This window comes from Coptis chinensis, chromosome 9, assembly GCF_015680905.1.
Source record: "Coptis chinensis isolate HL-2020 chromosome 9, ASM1568090v1, whole genome shotgun sequence".
NCBI classification, from domain to species: domain Eukaryota; kingdom Viridiplantae; phylum Streptophyta; class Magnoliopsida; order Ranunculales; family Ranunculaceae; genus Coptis; species Coptis chinensis.
The window spans coordinates 50172168-50192550 of record NC_141464.1 but is presented as its reverse complement, the minus strand read 5'-3'; the positions used below and the strand labels follow the sequence as shown (position 1 = coordinate 50192550).

At 37.4% G+C, this 20383-nt stretch overlaps 2 protein-coding genes and 1 pseudogene across 2 annotated transcripts; 1 reads left to right on the top strand and 2 right to left on the bottom strand.

Moving 5' to 3' along the window:
• Positions 1-3215: 3215 nt before the first annotated feature.
• On the top strand, positions 3216-5118 carry LOC147476504 (uncharacterized; annotated as a pseudogene).
• Positions 5119-5425: 307 nt separating this feature from the next.
• On the bottom strand, positions 5426-6468 carry LOC147476503 (uncharacterized). Its single transcript, XM_086585023.1, has 2 exons — positions 6237-6468; positions 5426-6113 (listed from the first exon to the last, which is right to left on the bottom strand). The coding sequence occupies exons 1-2, from the start codon at positions 6366-6368 to the stop codon at positions 5637-5639; spliced, it is 609 nt and encodes a 202-aa protein (XP_086441149.1). The 5' UTR covers positions 6369-6468; the 3' UTR covers positions 5426-5636.
• An 8841-nt stretch (positions 6469-15309) lies between these two features.
• Positions 15310-19324, bottom strand: PSKR2 (phytosylfokine-alpha receptor 2). Its single transcript, XM_086582522.1, has 2 exons — positions 18871-19324; positions 15310-18654 (listed from the first exon to the last, which is right to left on the bottom strand). The coding sequence occupies exon 2, from the start codon at positions 18620-18622 to the stop codon at positions 15473-15475; it is 3150 nt and encodes a 1049-aa protein (XP_086438648.1). The 5' UTR covers positions 18623-18654; positions 18871-19324; the 3' UTR covers positions 15310-15472.
• Positions 19325-20383: the final 1059 nt, after the last annotated feature.

Genomic DNA, 20383 nt, shown 5'->3' with positions numbered 1-20383 from the left:
TCATGATTGCGTCACTCGAACTCTTAATGAGTTGCGAGATGCAATCATTCCTGAGTCCAGATCTTAGAAAGTCCGTCGAGAGCCAGGAGAGGGTAGCTCGAGACAGCCTTGACGTTAAATATCATGCACGGATTCTGACTAGGCAGCTCCCTAGTGTCCGTATAGATAGTTGTTTATTTTATTTGAGTACTTATGTGTAGAACGTTTAGTATAATTTTAATTTTATCTGTATGTTAAAGTTTTCGTATGTGGAGTTTGGTATATAAGTAGAAGGTAATACAAATATATTATTCCAAAATTTCTATTTTTCTTTTGCATTACATATGTTTTCAAAAATACAAAAACCCAAAAATTTCATAGTAGAATAATTACGTAACCTACTAGTTTCCATGTATTTCTCGTTCTATATCAAACAACCCACGCTCCAAATTTATTTGGGGGTAGTATATTTTCATCACGAATAATAGAATACAGGTTCACTGCCGTTTTTGCTCATGTTTCTATGGTAATATCTTTTCTTATCTCTTCATACTTTGAGGACAAAGCATATTTCTATTTAGGGGTGGTATAGTAACATTTTGCAAAAACTAAGCATTTCTTATATTATATATAGTAGTATATTTCTTCCTTTCTTAAAAAAAATTCGAAAAAAAACAAAAATATATTTTCTATTTAATTAGTACTAAAAGTTTTGTTTCCTTTTTCTATGATGAATAGTCTTATTATAGCAATAGAGTAAAGATTTGTTCTTCGAACTTAGACTAATATACGTAAAATATATAGTTTCTACATCTTTTCATGAATGACATGCATAAATATTTGATTATATATAGCAGTGAGTTTCTGAGACCAAGGTTAGAACAATTAAGTTCCATATCCTGTGAGAATCTAGCCAAAAGCCTCATCTGAATTGAATGATTATTGAGTGATGACACAAAAGATGTCCGGATAGAAAGACCATACGTCCACTTGCTTGATCAACATGTCATATCCTAGGAGAGAATTTAGGCCCTTTTTGGATCGATATAGCCAAATAAATGTTAAAACCCCAAAAAGATAGTTTTTCCTCTAGTTACCCCTTTTGAGCCTTCACAAATTTCTAAAAGCCTTTTTATTTTTCATCATCAATCCCTGAACCATTACAACACATAATAAAAAGCTTACCCAGCTGACAAGTTGAGAATTGGATGAGTATTAGAAAAAGAGAAGACCTTGTACAAAAACAGATCAGTTAGTGCTTCTAAAAGAAAAGAAAGACCCATCAAGAACCCAAACTCCAAAAAAATTCAAAAGAGTCAAAAATCGAATCTCCCAAAAGTTCAAAATTAAAAGGAGTCGATATCAAGAAACAAAAACAAAAATAAACAAAATCAAAGTTAGAGTTCCCAAAATTCAAAATCATATGGAGTCACAAAGCCAAAAGGCTAACGAATGAATCACAATTCGAAAGTAAAGAACAAAACGAGGTTCTTCTCTAGTTACTAGTACCTTGAAGACCCAATTTCTCAACTTATCATATTTTGTTTTCCCTTCGTTTTTATTTCTAAACCATCACCCTAGCCCCGTAACTCCTAATAAAATACCTCTAGCTCAATTAAAAATAGGTTGGTGTGATAGTAAGTGGCAAGTGTGATCAATCGACCCCGGTTTCCTTTAGACGTCATTCGTGTTTGTGAGGAATATAAATGCCCGCTACATTTGAGAGAACAAAACTTGAGTGAATCTATCAGAGAGTTTGTGTTTTAACACATCTCTGTGAGAACCCACCTTAAGGACGCTCTCTAAAAGTTTCAAAAATAAATCTGCTTTTGTATTTCATTACTCATGTTTGCGCATTTATCTTTAGATGATTTCATTATTGTACATATGTTATTCTAAGTTCAAAGGAGTTTGTCCTTATTCCCCGCTAATGAGATGTATAGACTTTTTAGAATAAATAAGGAGACAATACTCTTTATACTAGATAGAGGAAGTTTGTGAGTACCTTCTCTAGAAAACTCTCACAAGGCTTAAGCTCGTCCATTAGAGGAATTTCTAGTGGTTTAAGGTCTTGTTGCATGTGGTCAATGCAATCGCACTCTGTGAAATGAGATTTGGATAATAAATCACACATTTGTGATCTTAGGTTTCTGTCTCATCTTTGCTTGAAGACAAGCAAAATGTTATTTAGGGGTGGTTGATCAGCTCCTAAATATGTGTTTTATTACCTTTACATTACTGCATTACAGCCCTTCTTACGTATAATAAACAGACAACTCATAGCTTTTACTGTCTTTTACAGATTACAGGCCATCCATTTCAGACCAATAATCATAAAATATGCATTTTAGCGCCAAAAGAAGTTTTATTAATGCTTCTTATGAAGACTCTAGCTGCTATTAAAAAGTGTTAAAAAGTCAAAGTCAAAAGTCAAGGACTTAAACCCAGAAGACTGAAAGTCATGGCCTTAACTCAGAAGATTGGAGATGGATGGCCTTGTCACAAAAGAAGACTTGCTCAAGACCTAGCTTGCTCAAGAAGATAGAGAAAAAGCAAAAGCAAAAGCATAAGAAAAAGTAAAAAGCAAAATAGTGAGGTGCCTTGATTGTAAAGGGAGAGGGCAAATTAGTCATTGTAAAAGTAGGAGTATAAAAGCAAAAAATATTGAGAGAAAGCATTATCCAATTTTTGGTTTGACAACCCAAAAATTGAGATCAATTTATCATGTTTTTTTAGGTAGATTTATTTTCTTGTATTGTTATTTACTTATTTTGATCTATCTTGTTTTCTTGTTTTATATTAAGTTCTTGTTCTCATTTCATTTCAATACTTGCTTCAATCCTTCTTTTCAATCTTGTTATTTCAATCACTTGTTTACATTCTTGTCATTCACTACCAAGAACACAAGTTGCACTCATTAAAGTTATCAATGAGTGTAACTTGGTGATAAAGTCATCACCTTTTCTTCTTCAATCTTCATGCTTTCAATGCTTTTTACTCTCTCAACACTAGTCTTTCAACACTCATTATATTTAGAATGAAAAAAGATGGATAGGAAAAACTAAAAAGTTGTTGTTTTCACTCATCATTTATTCCTCCCAACTTAAGATTTAGGATAGACACTTCAACTCAACAACACTCACTATTATACTTACAACATCACCAAGCAAGTTCTGTTACCACCATCTACCAGTAGAACTCGAAGTTCTTCCTCCTCAGCCTCGACTGCAAGTATTATGGATGTATTTGAGGCTTCTCTATCAAAACGAAAGAGGGGAACATTTGAATCACCTATTGAGAAAGCCTATAATATGAAAGCTCGGGATGAATTAACTAGTGTTATTGTGATGATGTTCTACTCAGGTGGTTTACCATTTAATCTTGCAAAAAATCTTTACTATTATCTTGCGTTCCCTATGGCGACTGCTCAAAGTAAAAATCTTTCGAGTTATATTCCTCCCGGGTACAATGCATTGAGAGCTACACTTCTGCAGAGAGAGAGAGAGAGAGAGAGCAAATATTGAGAGGTTGTTAGAGCCTATTAAATCTACTTGGAATGATAAGGGTGTCAGTGTTGTTAGTGATGGGTGGAAGGATGCTAAAAGGAGACCAATTATCAACTTCATGGCGGCTTCTGAAATTGGTTCGATGTTCTTGAAAGTAGTCAATTGTCAAGGTGTGTTTAAAGACAAGCATTTCATAGCTAACTTGATCAAAAAGGCGATTCAATCCATTGACCTCTAAATGTGGTCCAAGTGATTACAGACAATGCCCCTGTGTGTAGGGGTGCTGGCTTGTTAGTGGAGGAAGTATATCCACATATTTTTTGGACTCCTTGTCTAGTGCACACCTTGAACCTTACGCTAAAGAACATATGTGCAACAAAGAAAACCGAAGCGAACTCAGAAACGTATTCGGAGTGTAAGTGGATTACTAAAGTTGTTGGAGATGTGATGGTGGTTAAGAACTTCATTATGAACCACTTGATGCGGTTGTCTATATTTAATAAGTACTCACATTTGAAGTTGCTTTTAGTTGCAGAGACGCACTTTGCTTCTAGCATTATTATGCTTAGAAGATTTAAAGTCATAAAGCAAGGCTTGTTGAATGTGGTGATTAGTCCCAACTGGGCAAACAATAGGGAGGATGATGTTGGTAAAGTTGTTTTTGTCAAAGAGAAGATATTAGATGATTTGTGGTGGGATGATATTGATTATATACTTGCCTTCACATAGCCGATGTATGAGATGCTAAGGAAAGGCGACACAGATCAGCCTTGTCTTCATTTGGTGTATGATGTGGGATTCAATGATACGAAAGGTGAAGATTTCATGTTATCTATAGCCATGAGAAAAAACTTGATTACGAGAGCTCAGATTTTTATATAGTTGTCCACCGGATACTAGTGGCTCGATGGACCAAAAGCAACACACCGCTTCACTGTTTGGCTCACTCATTGAATCCCAAGTACAGTAACTTCTTCTCATTTCAATCCTTGTTATTTAATATATGTTCTTTTTACTAATAAAAAACATTATACTCATATATGTACTATAGTGATAAATGGCTCAATGAGTGTCTTATTCGCGTTGCACCACACAAAGACGAGGGGATTTCTGCTGAGAGATTAAAGTGTTTTGCAAGATACTTCCCTAATGAAGATGAGCGAAGAACAATGAATACAGAGTTTGTTTATTTTTCTGCGGCTCTGAAGGAGTTTGGAAATGGTGAATCTATTGAGAATAGAGGATATATGGAACCGAATGTGTGGTGGGTTAGTTATGGCGCTAATGCGCCTTTGCTCCAAAGCTTAGCCTTAAAGCTAGTTGGACAACTATGTTCCTCTTCATGTTGTGAAAGGAATTGGAGTACTTACTCTTTTATAAACTCTTTGAAGAGGAACAAGATAACACCACAAAGAGACAAAAACTTGGTATTTGTTCATTCTAACTACCATGTGGGACGTTAGGAGAGATACATTTGATAGCTTAGAAAGTGTTAGCATACTTAAAATAGCTAGCCGACCTTTCACTTGATGAACCGGAAATAGAGGCAATGCTTTTTACAAACGAGACAACTAGTATTGAAGATGAACTCAATCAAATTAGAGAGAAAGTGAAAGAAGGAGAAGGAAATTGATCATGTTGCCTTGTGAAATTCTAAGACTCTTTCTTTATTGATTACTTGTGAAATTCTAAGATTCTTGTTTTATTAAGAGTTATAATAAATTTGATTAAATACTATATTAATATATTTGCTTAATTTTGTGAATGTTTATTTTGAGTAATTATAAATTTTATAATACATATGAATTAGTTTATAAATTATAATATTCATTTATTAAAATAAAATAAAATAACATATATATTGTTTAATTTCCGCGTCCAGTTTTTTTTTGAGTTACAGTCGAGTCGCCTGGTCTGCAGTGTCCCGCGTCCATACAACATTGGTTATAAATATTTTTAGTCTGCAGTCGCCTATTATTTAATATAACGCACCCTTTCGTCCACGTACAGATTCGAAAGCTAGTTAAACCACATATAAACATACACAATTACTCATCCAATTAATCTCTTTAATTTCTTATCATATAACCACATGCACGTTTCCTCAAATCTTCAACTTCAACATCACTACGATCATGATAACCTGCACCTTTATTTCCTCCTTTCTTCGATGATGACATCACCCTCCCCAACCACAGTTTCCTTTATCATTTGTGTGGTGTCCTTCGAGGCTGCCCAAGCGCCCTCCATAGTCTGCTTTGCCTTCTTAGTCATATTCTCTGCTGTTTCAGCCACGGATCCTACAACATCACTCGTCGTCTCCTTGGCCTCATAGGTACCTTCCTTTGCCTTGTCACCTACCCATCCAGCGGTGTCACCAGTCTTATTAGCGACATCTTTCGCTGTCTCTTTCACCTTATAATCCCCTTCCTTGGCCTTCTCGGCAACCGTTCCTGCAGCATTTTCAGTCTTCTCTTTAGCTTCATGTGCTATTCCCTTAGTTTTCTCTTTAGCCTTTTCCGCTTCGTCCGTTGTCCTGTACGTTACCTCGTTCATCTTTTGTTTCGCTCGTTCGGACACCACTGTCGTTTTCTCAGCGGCATCCGCATAAAGTCCTTGCTCATGTCCCTGCAATTCAACGTACAACAACAAAATTATTAGTACACTATACTAACTGGCATAAATCTACGCAAAGGCTCATTGCTAATGTGAGATTAGATATACAGATATGTATATATACAGTATACTGACCTCATTGGATTTGGAAGTAGCGGTGGTGAAACAAACTCTAGACACTTTACGAGTTGAAAGAAGGGAAGGGCTTGTAGGCAAAGCCTTTGGACTGTTGAAGAAGACATTTTTTGCTAAATACATTGTTGCCATGCTTGCTTGTTCACTTAGTCTTGTATTAAATTATTTCCTTTGGTAACACTTTTTTATCTCAGTACTGTTTAAAAGATGAGCGTTAAGTTGCTATAAAAGTAGAAATAGAGAGTGTTTATAGGAGTGAAGGTGGCGAAAGCGTGAGGACACCTGTGAGATATGGACAGGTGTTGATCATTCTGAGGGTTCTTAGATTGGACATGTGTTGATCCATTCTTCATTGTTAGATTTTGTAGGACGTGGCATACCGACTTCGAACTTTTGTCCTTTTAACGCTAGGCCCTAGATAGACTCATTGTCACGATTACGGTACCGGTTTAAAATAGTGTATTTTAAAAAAAAAATTAGTTCGTGTTTTAAACTAAACGTCTTGGAAAATGGATTTAAAAACGTAAAAAAATATGAAACATAAAAAATGGATTTAAAAAATATAATATGTAAAAGAAACTGTAAAAACCGATGATAAAAAATATAATAGATAAGGAGTTTGATTTTTTATAAAAGTGAAAAAAATAATATACATATAAAATAAAAATAATAATAATACAAATGAAAGAAAATTCAAATACATAAAAATATCAAATTATCATTACTCATCCAAATACTATAAGTTTTTTATTCAGTACCAAAATACGACTCTAAATAAGATACTACTAATTACCAACCATAATGGCATAATCAAGTATTACAAATAAGTTAATATATAACTTTAAAATTTCCAATTATTAATAGTCCAAAACAAAATAGTATTGTCTCAATAAGTCAATCTAACTCCCACTCTTCAAAAAGTTAAACTCCAAAACTCCTTTTTCTTCTAATTAAGAAAATAAATAAAATAATAAAATAATAAAAAAAACATTAGAGGAGACTATACAAGCATTAGAGGAGAAACACCTGATACGTACGACAACCGCCTGTGAGACCTTCTGTTCCCTTTGTTGAGCCCCCTTTATTAGTAGAGAGAGACACCTTATTATCATGCATTAGGTCATTCCCAAAAGGTACTTCTTGTGGTCGTGATGGTCTCCAAGCTCAGCACTTGTTGGATGCCATGAGTGGTGCTGTGGTAGCTATATCATCTGATTTGCTAGATGCTTTGACCCCTGTATTGAATTTTTGGTTACAGGGACGATGTCCACAGCCATTAGTGAAATTCATAGCGAGTGCTCCGCTTATTCCACTTCTTAAGCCAGATAATAGCATTCGTCCTATAGTTGTGGGCATAGTTTGGCGCAGCTTGGTCTCCAAGATTGCAATGAAAGGAGTTTCCAAAGATGTGGTAGAGTACTTACAGGATTTTTAGTATGGGGTTGGTGTATCTGGTGGAGCGGAAGCGATTTTGCACGCGGTCAACCGTATAGTGTATGCTAACAGGGATAGTACTTCTCTTTCGATGCTGCTGGTAGATTTTCATAATGCTTTTAACATGGTTGATCGGACTACCATGTTGAGAGAGGTTTGTATCCGTTGCCCAGCTATTGCCCTTTGGGTCGAGTACTTGTATTGTCAACCTGCGAGGTTATCTTTGGGGGATGGCTACATATGGTCTGCTACTGGGGTCCAGCAAGGCAACCCTTTGGGTTCCCTTCTCTTTGCACTAGTATTACATCCCCTAATTCTAAGGATCCAGTCTAGTTGCCAGTTATTGCTACAAGCTTGGTACCTAGATGATGGGACTCTAATCAGAGATACAGAACAGGTGGCGACAGCGTTGGGTATGATTTAGGAAGAAGGACTTTCTTACGGGCTGGTTCTTAATGTGGCTAAAACGGATATATTTTGACCATCACTGGATCCACATCGCTCCACCCCTGGTCTCTTTCCTTCAGATTTGTCCCGTCCTTAACAGGGGGTCAATTTGCTTGGAGGTGCGGTCAGCACTGATTCATCATTTGTCATGGGCCTTGCTTGCAAGCGTGTTTAAAAGGCTATGACTTTGATAGACTGTTTAGCTGTTTTGGAATATCCACAGTGTGAGTTAGCGCTTTTATGAGCTTATGTTGGGCTCTCTAAGTTGGTCTTTGCGATTCCTACTTGTCCACCAACTCTTTTCAAAGAGGTAGCTAAGACTTTTGATCAGCATCTCCGCAGTGTTCTCCAGGGTATTGTAGTTTCTGATGGTCCTAGCTTCGGTGATTTATAGTGGCGTTTATCGACACTCCCATTACATCTTGGTGAGTTAGGTATTTATTGTGCCACTGATGTCTCTACTTTTGCTTTTGTGGCCTCCCGTTGTCAGACTTCTGAGCTTCAGAACCACATTCTTAGGAGTTGTGGTACAGTGCCTTTGGATGAGATTTTTTATGTTGCTTGCAGTGCATTATTGAGTCTCTGTCTACCCGATCTTGACCTCTGTTCTATAGCTATGAATGCTACCGTCCCCTCAAAACCACAAAAAGTTTTGGCGGAAGCGTTCTATGGTAAGATTTTTGCTAGTCTTGAGAAGGAGTTTGCGTTATCTGCTTGTCAGAAAGCAGTCATTGGATGCTTGCAGTCAGAACATGATGACCGTAAAAATAATAGAATCCAAAATATTAATGTTAACAACACTAATACGTAATCCTACCGTTCTTATGTTTAAATCAATTCTTCTTACTCTCAAAACATAATCATGCAATATAATGAGTAAGGATTCGTTCCACTCTTAACTGTCTAGACTTAAATTGAATTCAACTAATCAAACCAAAAGGAACAATGGTGAGAGTAATGATTTGATGTGAAATTTCTATACTACCATTCCCAACACAAGAACAATAATAAGAACATGTCATTATGGAATAAGTAATTAACTTTATAAATCTAATAGAAAAATAAGAACAAGATATGATTGAATGAATAACAACTATTTTATCTATCTAATGAATGATATTCAATGATTTAAATAACTAATCTAAAACAAAGAATGAAACTAATTAATGGAATGAAAACTAAGTAATTAACTAATCTAGATCTATCTTTTTCTAACCCTAAACTCCATTAACATTAGCTTCCTAACCTAACTGCCCTTAACAAAGAGTCAAGCTTTTGTTTTTATACTTTCAGATCCAAAAATCGTGCATGGGCTTGGAGCCATGTTTTGGGCCGGAAAATCGGGCCCAAAACCCAATTTCTTTAGTCCAAAATGGGCTATTCAGCTGCAGTTGGCTTCGACAGATGTTTCGTCCACTTCTACTCCTCTGATTGGGCCAAGGCTTGGACCATTGGAAAGATCTTTCCGAGCCGGTCGTTTTGACATAAGATACTCCCAATTCCAAGGTCTGAGTCCAAAGATACGGCTTTCGGAAATTCTGCTGACTTGTGCACTATTTCTGCCCGTGTTGACTTTTTAGCTTTTGACCGGGCTTTACAAAGGCTTTGTCTCCTTGAATCTTGGCCTTTATTCACAGAACTCCTTAGCAACCGACCTTTGCTCCTTTATCTCGCTAAAGTGGCACATTTCTGCACATAATAGACTTTGAAGCCTGAAATGCATAAAAACACGTAATCAGTATTAACTCTTAATTATTACTCACATAATTGGTCTAAAAGTATGATTGTTAAGGGGTTAAAACTACAGTTTTGGCCTCTTATCAGAACACGCAAAGGATTTTCTACTTGCTATTCCGATGGAGGGACTTGGACAGCATATGTCGCCGGTGGAGTATCGTTTTATTCTCCGGTACCATCTCATGATTCCTTTGTACTCTGATGGTGGTTTATGCCCTATTTGCAAAAAGAGTAGACTAGATGCTTTCGGGGACCACACAGCATATTGTAGACATTTTCCAGGTTTCAAATACCGACATGATTATGTCAGAGATATTTTATGTGATGCATTTTGGAGGGCTGGGGTACAAGTGAAGAAGGAGGCTCCAGTGAATTTTCTCACTGATTCGAATGAGGGAAGATCGACACTTCGGCCTGCAGATGTATTGATCTACAGTTGGTCTGAGGGGAGGCATGCATGTGTTGATGTAACTGGAGCCTCTCTATTGGTAGGGCTTAGGAATGGAGTCTTTGAGGTGGGAGAAGCATCTAATAGAGCAGTGGCAGGAAAAATTGAGAAACACAAGGAAGCTTGTAAAGCTAATCAGCATTGTTTCATTCCGTTCAGTTTTGACACTTTTGGTTTCTTGGCACAACAGTCTGTTGAGCTCTTTAAGAGATTGCAGAAAGTTATAGACTGCAACGTAATGAGAGCTGGTTCTAACGAGTTCGTATTTAGGAGGATATGATTTGCCATTCAGAAAGGACTTGCGGCGCAGCTTGTTGCACGTTTGTTCTAATTATTTATAAAACTCGTTATCTTTATTAATAAAATTTTCACTTGAAAAAAAAAAAAAAATAAAATAAATTTTAATAAAGTTTTAAACGAGAGATTTTCAAAATCTCGGGTTTTAAATTGGAACAAGACGCCTTGCCAATAACTCGGGTTTTAAACGCGTGTTTTTTTTAAAAAAAACGCCGAATTTGGTGACAATGGATACACTCAGACGCCTTGGCATTGGGTTGGTTGGTTTTGGACTTTTAAATCAACTTGAGTCCAGCCAGCCCACTTTAGTAACTTATTCTCAATCTCAAAAACACTCAAATTGGGCCTAGAACTGTAACTGGCCACACTTTAGTATCTTAAATCTAGAGATTACATCTCCCAACTTACCACATATTGTGGAGATTCTAATAGCGATAGAGAGAACTTGATCAAATCATTATCAAGATTGAGAGATAATCTTTATAGAGAAACAACCCTGTAAAGAGATAAGAGTGATCTAGTAAGGTGAGAGACTGAAATAAGAGATTGTAATTTTTCTTCTCACTTTATAAAGAACTAGCTCTTGTGGAAGTAGGCACTATTGGCCGAACTACAGTAAATCTTTATGTTGTGGTTTGCTTTTACTGCTTTACATTATTATCTGTTGTTAATAGTTGTTTAGCGAGTTGGGCATATTAGTATAGGTTGTAGTTGATATTTAGAATTTGTCTGGAGTTGAATTGTGTTCAAATACGAGTTATCTATGTAGTGGGAGAATCGATTAGTATTGGTATAAACCCCAACAAGTAGATCGATGTATCATATAAGCATTGTATTCCCGCCGGCCAGTGTGATGCACTTCCTGAAGTAGTACTTGAAATGAGTTCAGTTTCTTGTAAGTATTGGTTTTGGTGAACATGCAGAGACATAGTAGCATAGTTGCTAGAAGGTGATTCCAGTTTAATGTGAAAACTGACACGAAAATGGACACAGTCCAAGTAAAAGACTTGAGTAAGGTGATTCCAGTTTAATGTGAAAACTAACACGAAAATGGACACAGTCCAAGTAAAAGACTTGAGTAAAACTGATCTCAAGTCAGTTTTTATCCTATTGTAAATAAACAACTGCGGAAACAACGTTATCCATAACAAACGGATTAAAACACTAGGATTAATCTTTCTTACTAGACAAGATTTCAACACCCTCCAAGTATTATCCCAACGCTTCTCATTAACAATTTAACAAACATATAAAGTAAAGATAATAATGCAAAAGAGAATCAACTACAAAATAAGGATATATCGTGGTTCGGCAATTTGCCTACGTCCACACTGGCGAGATCCAAGCTTTACTAGATGTCAAGAGTAACTGATTATAAGAGCTCTCAATTCACTCACAAAGAATGAACACTCAACTCACTAAGAATTTTTCTCTTACAATTTCTATCTTTCTTTCTTTTGGTTAGATTAGGTTTCTAAAGAAAAAACCTATATTTATACTGTTTTAGAAAAAACTTCTGAAACAGTCTTTTCAAGTTGAAATACAATGGAGCGCAGGTCACACCCTCGGCCGGGGGGCAAAATCGAAGCTGGTCGCGCTTTTGGTCCCTAAAGTCTTGGAGTTAAGCCAAAGGCATTAAGCGAAGTAGCGCCTTGTCCAAGTGTAATTTAAGCACAGGTCGTGCCCTTCACACCAAAGAGTAAAAACGTCATTTTTCTCTACATTCTCCACCTCGATGAGGTTTTAATACATAAAATCAAGTCGAACACATCCAGCAAGAACACATCTATCCATAACTCGCAGTCAACCGCCCCGAAGAGCCATGTCCACAAAGGGCCACCCACAAAGAGTGCCTTGCTCACAAAGAGCCACCCACAAAGAGTGTCATGTTCACGAAGAGCCACCCACAAAGAGTCATTCCCATGAAGAGCACGTCATGCCCACAAAGAGCTATCTTCACAGAGAGTCATGCTCACAAAGAACAATTCCGCCCACAAAAGGCCATGCCTACAAAAGGCATCAATCAACAATGCATGAGCCTCCACCATTTGTGGAGTACCTCCAACCAATGTTGGAACTCAACTGTATAGAGAACTTTCTACAACCCAAAGCCTTTTTGCCCGTAGGCAATGAAACAAATTCCCAAGTACAAAACTTGTTACGAGCCTCCACCATTTCATGCATATCCACCGACCAATCTATGTAATGACCATCTCTAACTACTTCTGCGAAGTCGTTTGGTTCATCACACTCGATATTCAGTGCGTAGGCAACCGAGTCCGGTTGACCATAATGCTTCACTGGCTTATCATGCCTATATTTCATAACTTGTTTCACATTTCTCTTTGGTTTTGATCTAGCCAAAGCTTGTTGCTCAGGTTGTTGTAGCTCTACTTTTTGTTGAATAGTTCTTTCACTAAGAACCTCACTCTCTTTAGCATCCGCAGACGCTTCTATCTCAAGATTTTCTATCTTTTTTAGGAATTAAATGGGGTTCTAGGGTGACTACAATCTCAAACATCAGTACCCAAATCGAAGGAAGGGAACAGAAGAAAAGGATAAGAGGGGTACACAACCAATTGAGCTAGAAGCTCTTGTGTATAGGACTTTGCATTAGTCAAAGCCGATACATTTCAGTGTAAGGGTGGAGTTTAAGCTCGAGCTCAAATTAAAGCTCGTGTAACAAATGAGCTTGATGAAGCTCGGCTCGTTTAGCTCAAATAACATCTTTGTAGTGTAAAATAACCGAGCTCGGCTCGAGCTCGCTCGTTTAACTATATGAGCCGAGCTTGAGCATAGTAAAGCTCGGCTCGTTTAGCTCGAATTCCACTCTTATCTCAGTGTTGGTTGAGATTTCTTTCTTGTATATAAATATATAATGGGCATTTGCCCTTTGGGCTAGGTGAACCTTGGTGCTGCTATTATAGGTGGGCCGAGGAGCGAAAGCATCATGGACAAGGTGAAAGACGGTTGGGTCTACTCAAAATGGCGCATCAACGAGAGCCTTTGGGCTAGATTCTCTTCGGGTTCGATGAGCCTTCAAGTCCTTTAACCGGTGTGGGTCTACTTTAACTCTCTAAACATATATATTTTTTTAAAAAAATTGCAAATTCCTATTGCCCCTTGGGATCCAGTCATTCTTCGCATGGTGCAAACCAATGCTAGCGAATACAGCCATCATGAAAAGTCGATATCAGTGGTGCTAGCAAGAGGTGCGCTCGCATGATATACCTAATCGTTAAAAAGTATTTATTCATAGATAAGAACTGATTGAACGTAATACTACATACTGAAAAGATTCTGCTTTTTATCCGAGCATATTAAGAACAAAAAATCTGGAACAGATGAACAAAATGAGTCCATATATAAGAACTTCAACTGGTCCAGTTCCAATTTACAAAAAGCAACAGATATTGCATCATAGAATCAATTTCTAGCTAAGTTGAAAATGGAGTTTTGCTTATCATCATTTAGATGTCCCATTCAACTTTGCTTTCATGCAGTGTTCCTTGCTTGGCAAGATTTTTGTAACTTATGGTAGGGCAAACTTTTTACAAGTTGTACTTTATATACACTTTTGAACAATGCAAGGAGCAGAATTCAGAGACACGAAAGACACTACAATCCTAATGTTTATATTTTCCACAGAAATGGTTCTGACAAGGAACGCAATGAAGGTGAAGGTGACAGAACATACTGCTCTCTGTATCACTTGGTTCTCAGAGTAAAGACTGTCATATCCAAAATAATTTAACCATTAAGCCTGGTATGGATTCTGGTCCATAGCTTCATAACCTCTTGTTTAACCATTAGCATAGAGATACAGTTGAAGCCAAGGATCAAAATATCAAATTCGGTGAATATATCGGTGTACCCAAAAACCGATATATATTGGATATATAAAAAATATAGGATATATCTAGTTTTTTTGTGACCAATCAAAATTTTGTTTTGTATGTCGATATATCGGAAATATCATCGATTATATCGGAAATATCAACAATATATCGGTCAAAGTCAACAATATTTGGTCAAAATCAATAATATCGGTCAAAGTCAACAAGTTATATCGGATATATCGATCAATATATATCGTATATATCGGAAAAAAAAATTCAATATTCGATGAATATATATCGAATATATCAATATCGGTATACTAAAAAAAACGATATATATCGGCGATATATTGTTCCTTGGTTGAAGCAGGTTCTTTTCCTTCACTTATTTCTGAAGGACATGGAAATGGAAAAACAAAATTGTACCGATATAGGATGCTGTAACGTGAATGAAGAGCTCAAAATGTCTACTCCTGGATTCTTTTTGTTTTTGCAGAACCTGAGTTGAAAGTCTTCAAGGCACTAATTATTTAGGCCTCAAACTTGTATTGCATCACAGGTAACAGAGCTAAAACGTCAAATATATACTATGAACCGTTTGAACCTGTCAAGATATCGCCATCCATACATACATAAAGAACTAATAAGGGGAAGACAAAAAAAACCCAACGTTGAGACAGAGCTCACATAGCAATAGTTAATGACTTGCCAACAATGTACTGTAATAGGCTTCGAAAAGAAAATATGGTTGTCCAAAATAAGTAATAGTTTTCTAATTATAGCATGGAGCCCAAATTGTTGAGGAAGTGAATCTGTTAAGGGGGAAAGTTATTCTGACAACATCAGATATATCAAAACACTGTTAACAATATTTGTAACCGAGCAGAGTAACACGATTAATGCATTCATGTAATGAACAAAACATGTACTTTTTTATACAATATTTTTGTAACCTCTAATTTGGGATTCTGACCAGTCCCAATCAGCTCCAAATTTATGCCAAATGTATGAGTAAACTATGAGCAAATGAAATGCTAGGCGTCTCGAACACCATCAAGCCAAAGAACAACTTGCTCAATGGAAGGTCTGCGTTTTGGATCTTGATCAATGCATTTACATGCAACTCCAAGTACCTCTACGAACTGCTTCTCCAGAGACTTACTCCAGATTGACGGGTCAATTATCTGTTCCTCTTTGTTCTCTAATCTCAGTTGAAGCACCCATGATACCAAGTCGCGGCAGCCTTTCGCTTTGCACACATCTACAGGCCTCCTACTAGTAAGAAGCTCCAAAAGAACAACACCAAAACTGTAGACATCGCCTTTGAATGTAGCTGTCAATGTCTGACCGTACTCGGGAGGAATGTACCCTAAGGTCCCAACCAGATCGGTCGTCACATGAGTATCATATGGACAAAGGAGCCTTGAGAGACCAAAATCTGCCAAATGAGCTTCAAAGTTTTCGTCCAAAAGAATGTTGCTAGACTTGATGTCCCGATGAACGATATTTGGTTCACAACCCTTGTGCAAGTAGGCCAAACCTTTACCTGCTCCTTGAGCAATCTTCAATCTAACATCCCATTTCAGTACTGCTCCTCCATCAACCCTCTCATGCAGCCAATAATCCAAACTTCCATTCTCCATGTAGGAATATATTAACAGCCTGTCATTTCCGTGTTTGCAATACCCTTGCAGAGGAACAAGGTTTTTGTGCTGAGCTCTTGAGAGGGCTTCGACTTCAGCTCGGAATTCCCGTTCCATCTGACCACAGTCTCCAGAGAGCCTCTTAATTGCTGCCTTTGTTCCATTTGGGAGATTAGCTTTGTAGACTAAACCAAATCCTCCACAACCTATTATGTTTGCTTGGTCAAAATTGTTTGTAGACTTCAGCAGGTCACTGATTGTTAGCTCCTTACTATCTGAATTCTGAAAAAGAAAAACCAACTTTGAACACCCTAGTGCCTCCGACAATCTGTTCGACCTGCAAAAGTTCTCCTCCACATCATCAATCGGAACTCTTACATCCTTTCTAGACATGTTAACCAGGACAATTGCCAAAAGCAATGCAATACCAATTCCAATACTGATTGTAATTCCAAGGATGCTGCCTCGACCAATCTTACCATTCGACCCAGATCTAATCTCCGGCTGACCAATACCATTAGACAGAACACAGGGACGACCTTGTGCTCCACATAATCCCCGGTTTCCTTCAAAACTTGAGTTAGGGAAGCTAGAGAACTGTCCTCCACTTGGGATTTCCCCCTGCAAATGATTGTTTGCCACACTGAACCTTGACAGAAACGTGAGTTTGTTAAACGACCAGGGTATCGGTCCATGGAGATCATTGAACGAGAGATCCAACATTTCCAAGTTCACCATGTCCGAAATGGTACTCGGAATTGTCCCAGTGATATTGTTCCTGTTCAAATCCAAGACATGGAGCCCCTTCAACCTACCAATCTCAGGCCATAAAATCCCAGTGATCTTATTGTTGCTTAATAACAACGACGGAGGGAAGCTTGACGCCTGGTTGTATTGCAGACCGTTAGCACTTTGGTTACGCTTGACATACAAAGGTATGCCAACGGATGCCGTAGCATTTGTACAACCATTTGGCGAAGTAAGGCTCTTCAAGTTCGTCAAGCTTCTTGGCAGTTCTCCTGTAAGAGAATTATTTGAGATGTCCAAGTAAAACAGATTTTCCATCTGGCCAATCCATGGAGGGATGCTACCATTCAAGTGATTCCAGGATAAATCAATAACCTGTAACCTTGTGGTATTCAGTAACCACATAGGAATTTGGCCACTGAGTGCACAATTGCCAACAGCAAGGATCATCAAGTTTTTAAACCCAGTAACATTTTGTGGAATTTCTTCTCCATGGAAATTCCTTGTGAGAATAAGAGTAGTTAGATTATGGCATTGCTGAAGTACACCCAACGCCCCTGGCAAATTCTTAAAGCTATTGTTTGACAAAGAGAGAAATGAAAGAGATGCGAGATTTGCAAAATCGTTAGGGATCTCCCCATGGAAATTATTCTTAGCAAGGCTTAAGGTTTTCAACTTCCTACAACTCGATAGAGTAGCAGGAAGGGGGCCCGAGAAATGATTAGTGGCAATATCAAGTGAAGTTAGATTGGGCATTCTTGTAAAATTGAGACTGATGTTCCCCGTAAGAGAATTGTTCCGAAGGTCGAGCACTTGAAGCGTTGGGCAAAACGATAGAGAAGAAGGTAAAAGCCCCAAGAAATTATTGGAGTGTGCATTGAACTGCTCTAATTCTCTGAGATTTCCGAACACATCTGGAAGAGGACCAGAAAATCTATTTCCAGAAACAACTAAAGTTTTAAGTCTGAAAAGCTTACTTAGTCTCTTGCTCAACTGTCCAGAAAAGTTGTTGAAAGAAATAGATAGCTGCTCCAAAGATGACATCAAATATAGTGTGTCTGGAAGATGGCCAGAAAGCAAATTGGAATCGACATGCAGCTGTCGAAGAGTCGTACTGCAATTGGTTAAACCTTCCGCAATGAGCCCTCCAGAGAAATGATTCATAGATAAATCCAGAATCTGAAGCGCATTTGAGGCATTGCAGATTTTTGTATCGATGCGACCATTGAAACAATTGTCACTTATATTGAGTACAGCAAGATTCGGATAAGCATCAATTTCAAACAAACCCCCAGTAAAGAAATTGTTTGATATATTAAGCGACAGGATAGACATCAGACCACCGAGCACCTGTGAAACTGATCCAGATAACATGTTGTAGCTGAGATCAAGAACCTCCAACTTCTGCAAGTTAGAAAGCTCTATGGGAATATCACCTTCCAGATTATTGAATGAAAGATCAAGCAATTTCAACTGATCTAAACCACTCAATGATTGAGATATCTTCCCTTTAAGGCCTCTACCATGTAAATTCAGCATAGTCACCCTACTTGCAATTGAACCAGGATGCAGATTATTGCAGGAAACACCATCCCATTGACAGCAAACGGAATTATTAGACCACGCCAAGATAATGGGACCATTTGTAAGGTTCCCAGCAAATTCCTTCAATGCCAACAAGTCATTTGGATCACAACTCTGGTTCAGGGGTTCAAGACTCAAAGATGAACATATAAATGAGGCAATGAAAACCCATTTGAGGAAAGTAAGTGACATAAAATCCATCATCACCATTGCTGAAATCCAAGGAGATCTTCACCTCAAATCTAAGCTCAAAACCCCATAAACATCTATCAAACTAACTTAGAATTATAGAAGAAATCCAAAAGCAGAAACTTCAAAGCCACTTCCCAAAATTATCTCACAAACAATATAAAGAGGCCTGAACTACAATATTAGCAAGTAAAGCAAACAAAGAAGATCCCAAGGGCTTAAAACCAAGTCCCAAGATCAAAACTTTAACAAACTCACATCAAACATACCTTGTTCAATCTGATAGAACTGCCCACATCCCAAAAACACCTCAGATTCAACTAAAGTTCACTTGTAACCGCATCAACTGAAGAAAATCTCCAACCCCAACTCCCAAAATCTCATGCCAGATCCCTAGAGCTTAAAATAACAAACACCACATGCCTTGTCCACTCTTTTATCTTATACTCTATACATCCAAATGAAGAAACTTCACAATCCCATATCTCAATATCTCTCAAAACCACCAAAACTAGTTAAAAAGCAAAAAAAAAAAACACTTCACTTGTATGTGAAGCAAAGTAGTAGAGGACACTGTACTCTGAACCCAGCATTAAACTGGGTTTATCTCTATACTCAAAGCATACGGCATACCCAAAGATAGATTCTTCTTTATATATATCAAAATATTGACAGAATCCAAAGAAACAGACATAGAACAATAAAAAGACACAATGGGCTCATTAATATATATATTTAGTAAAGTGATCTTTTAGTATATAGTAACACTTTTTTGTTTAATATAAAGAAGACATAATGAACTGACCTTTGACTAATAGTGTTAGGAAAAATAGTGGTGGGCTAAGAAAGTGACGACTGACGAATGTTGAAGTGGTTTTAAAGGTCAAAGAAAAGTGTAAGTACTCTTAGATTCTCTGTAATATTTGTTGGATTTGATTTGACCGGGAGTAACCGGTTTTAGATTCGGTAAAGTAAGGCGGACGTCACGGGTTTTTGCCGGTGGATATTAAGTGTGTCCACTAGAGTCTGAAGTGTTAAGTCAACTTACTCAACTTGCTTACATGTGAATCCAGCCAACCCACCCAAACCAACCGAACCCACTTTTGCTTTCATTTCTAGTTTCAATTGCCTGTAAAACGTAACTATAGTCTTAAATGCATATATATATATATATATATATATATATTAGAATGAAAAATGAAATGTTATGAAAAATGTGAAGAGGCAACAAGTGCCATTGGAAAGAAGGAAATTATCAGATTACTATATTAGACAAAGTCGTAAAATAACAAAAAAAAAAAGCTTTTCCGATCATACACACAGATTTTGTGTTTGTGTTTATCATCCACTATTCCAATGGTTTAATAAAATCATAAATGTTATGGTTATCGGATTTTAGGTGCACCAAGGGATTTGTCGCATATTTGCTTACTTGTATTTAATATAGATGTATAAGTCCATTGAGCAAAAATTGTACGTACATATAGCAAGTTAGACATTGTGGCACTCACTAACTCGACCAGTGGAAATTTTGTCGATGCGTGGCAAGTGGCAACTTCCCCTAGAGTGGCCATCTCATAAAAAAGGACATTTCCAATGCATTTGTTGACAATTACTTAAGAGTTCAAAGAATGTCCGTCCTAATTCCAACAATGCACTCATGCGCGGATCAATTTAACTGTAACAACAGTTTATTTAGAGGGAGACAAGGGAAGTTTAAGGTACTCAGACATAACAGGTTGGGAGAGTTATGTCTAGTTAAAAGGCCACAGTCACATACTC

What these genes read in the sequence shown, in the direction of transcription:
- PSKR2 (XM_086582522.1), bottom strand. Translation starts at nt 18,622, where the DNA reads ATGGTGATGATGGATTTTATGTCACTTACTTTCCTCAAATGGGTTTTC.
- LOC147476503 (XM_086585023.1), bottom strand. Translation starts at nt 6,368, where the DNA reads ATGGCAACAATGTATTTAGCAAAAAATGTCTTCTTCAACAGTCCAAAG. An exon ending in CTACTTCCAAATCCAATGAG is followed by an intron (nt 6,114 to 6,236) that starts GTCAGTATACTG and finishes GTTGAATTGCAG; the next exon opens with GGACATGAGCAAGGACTTTA.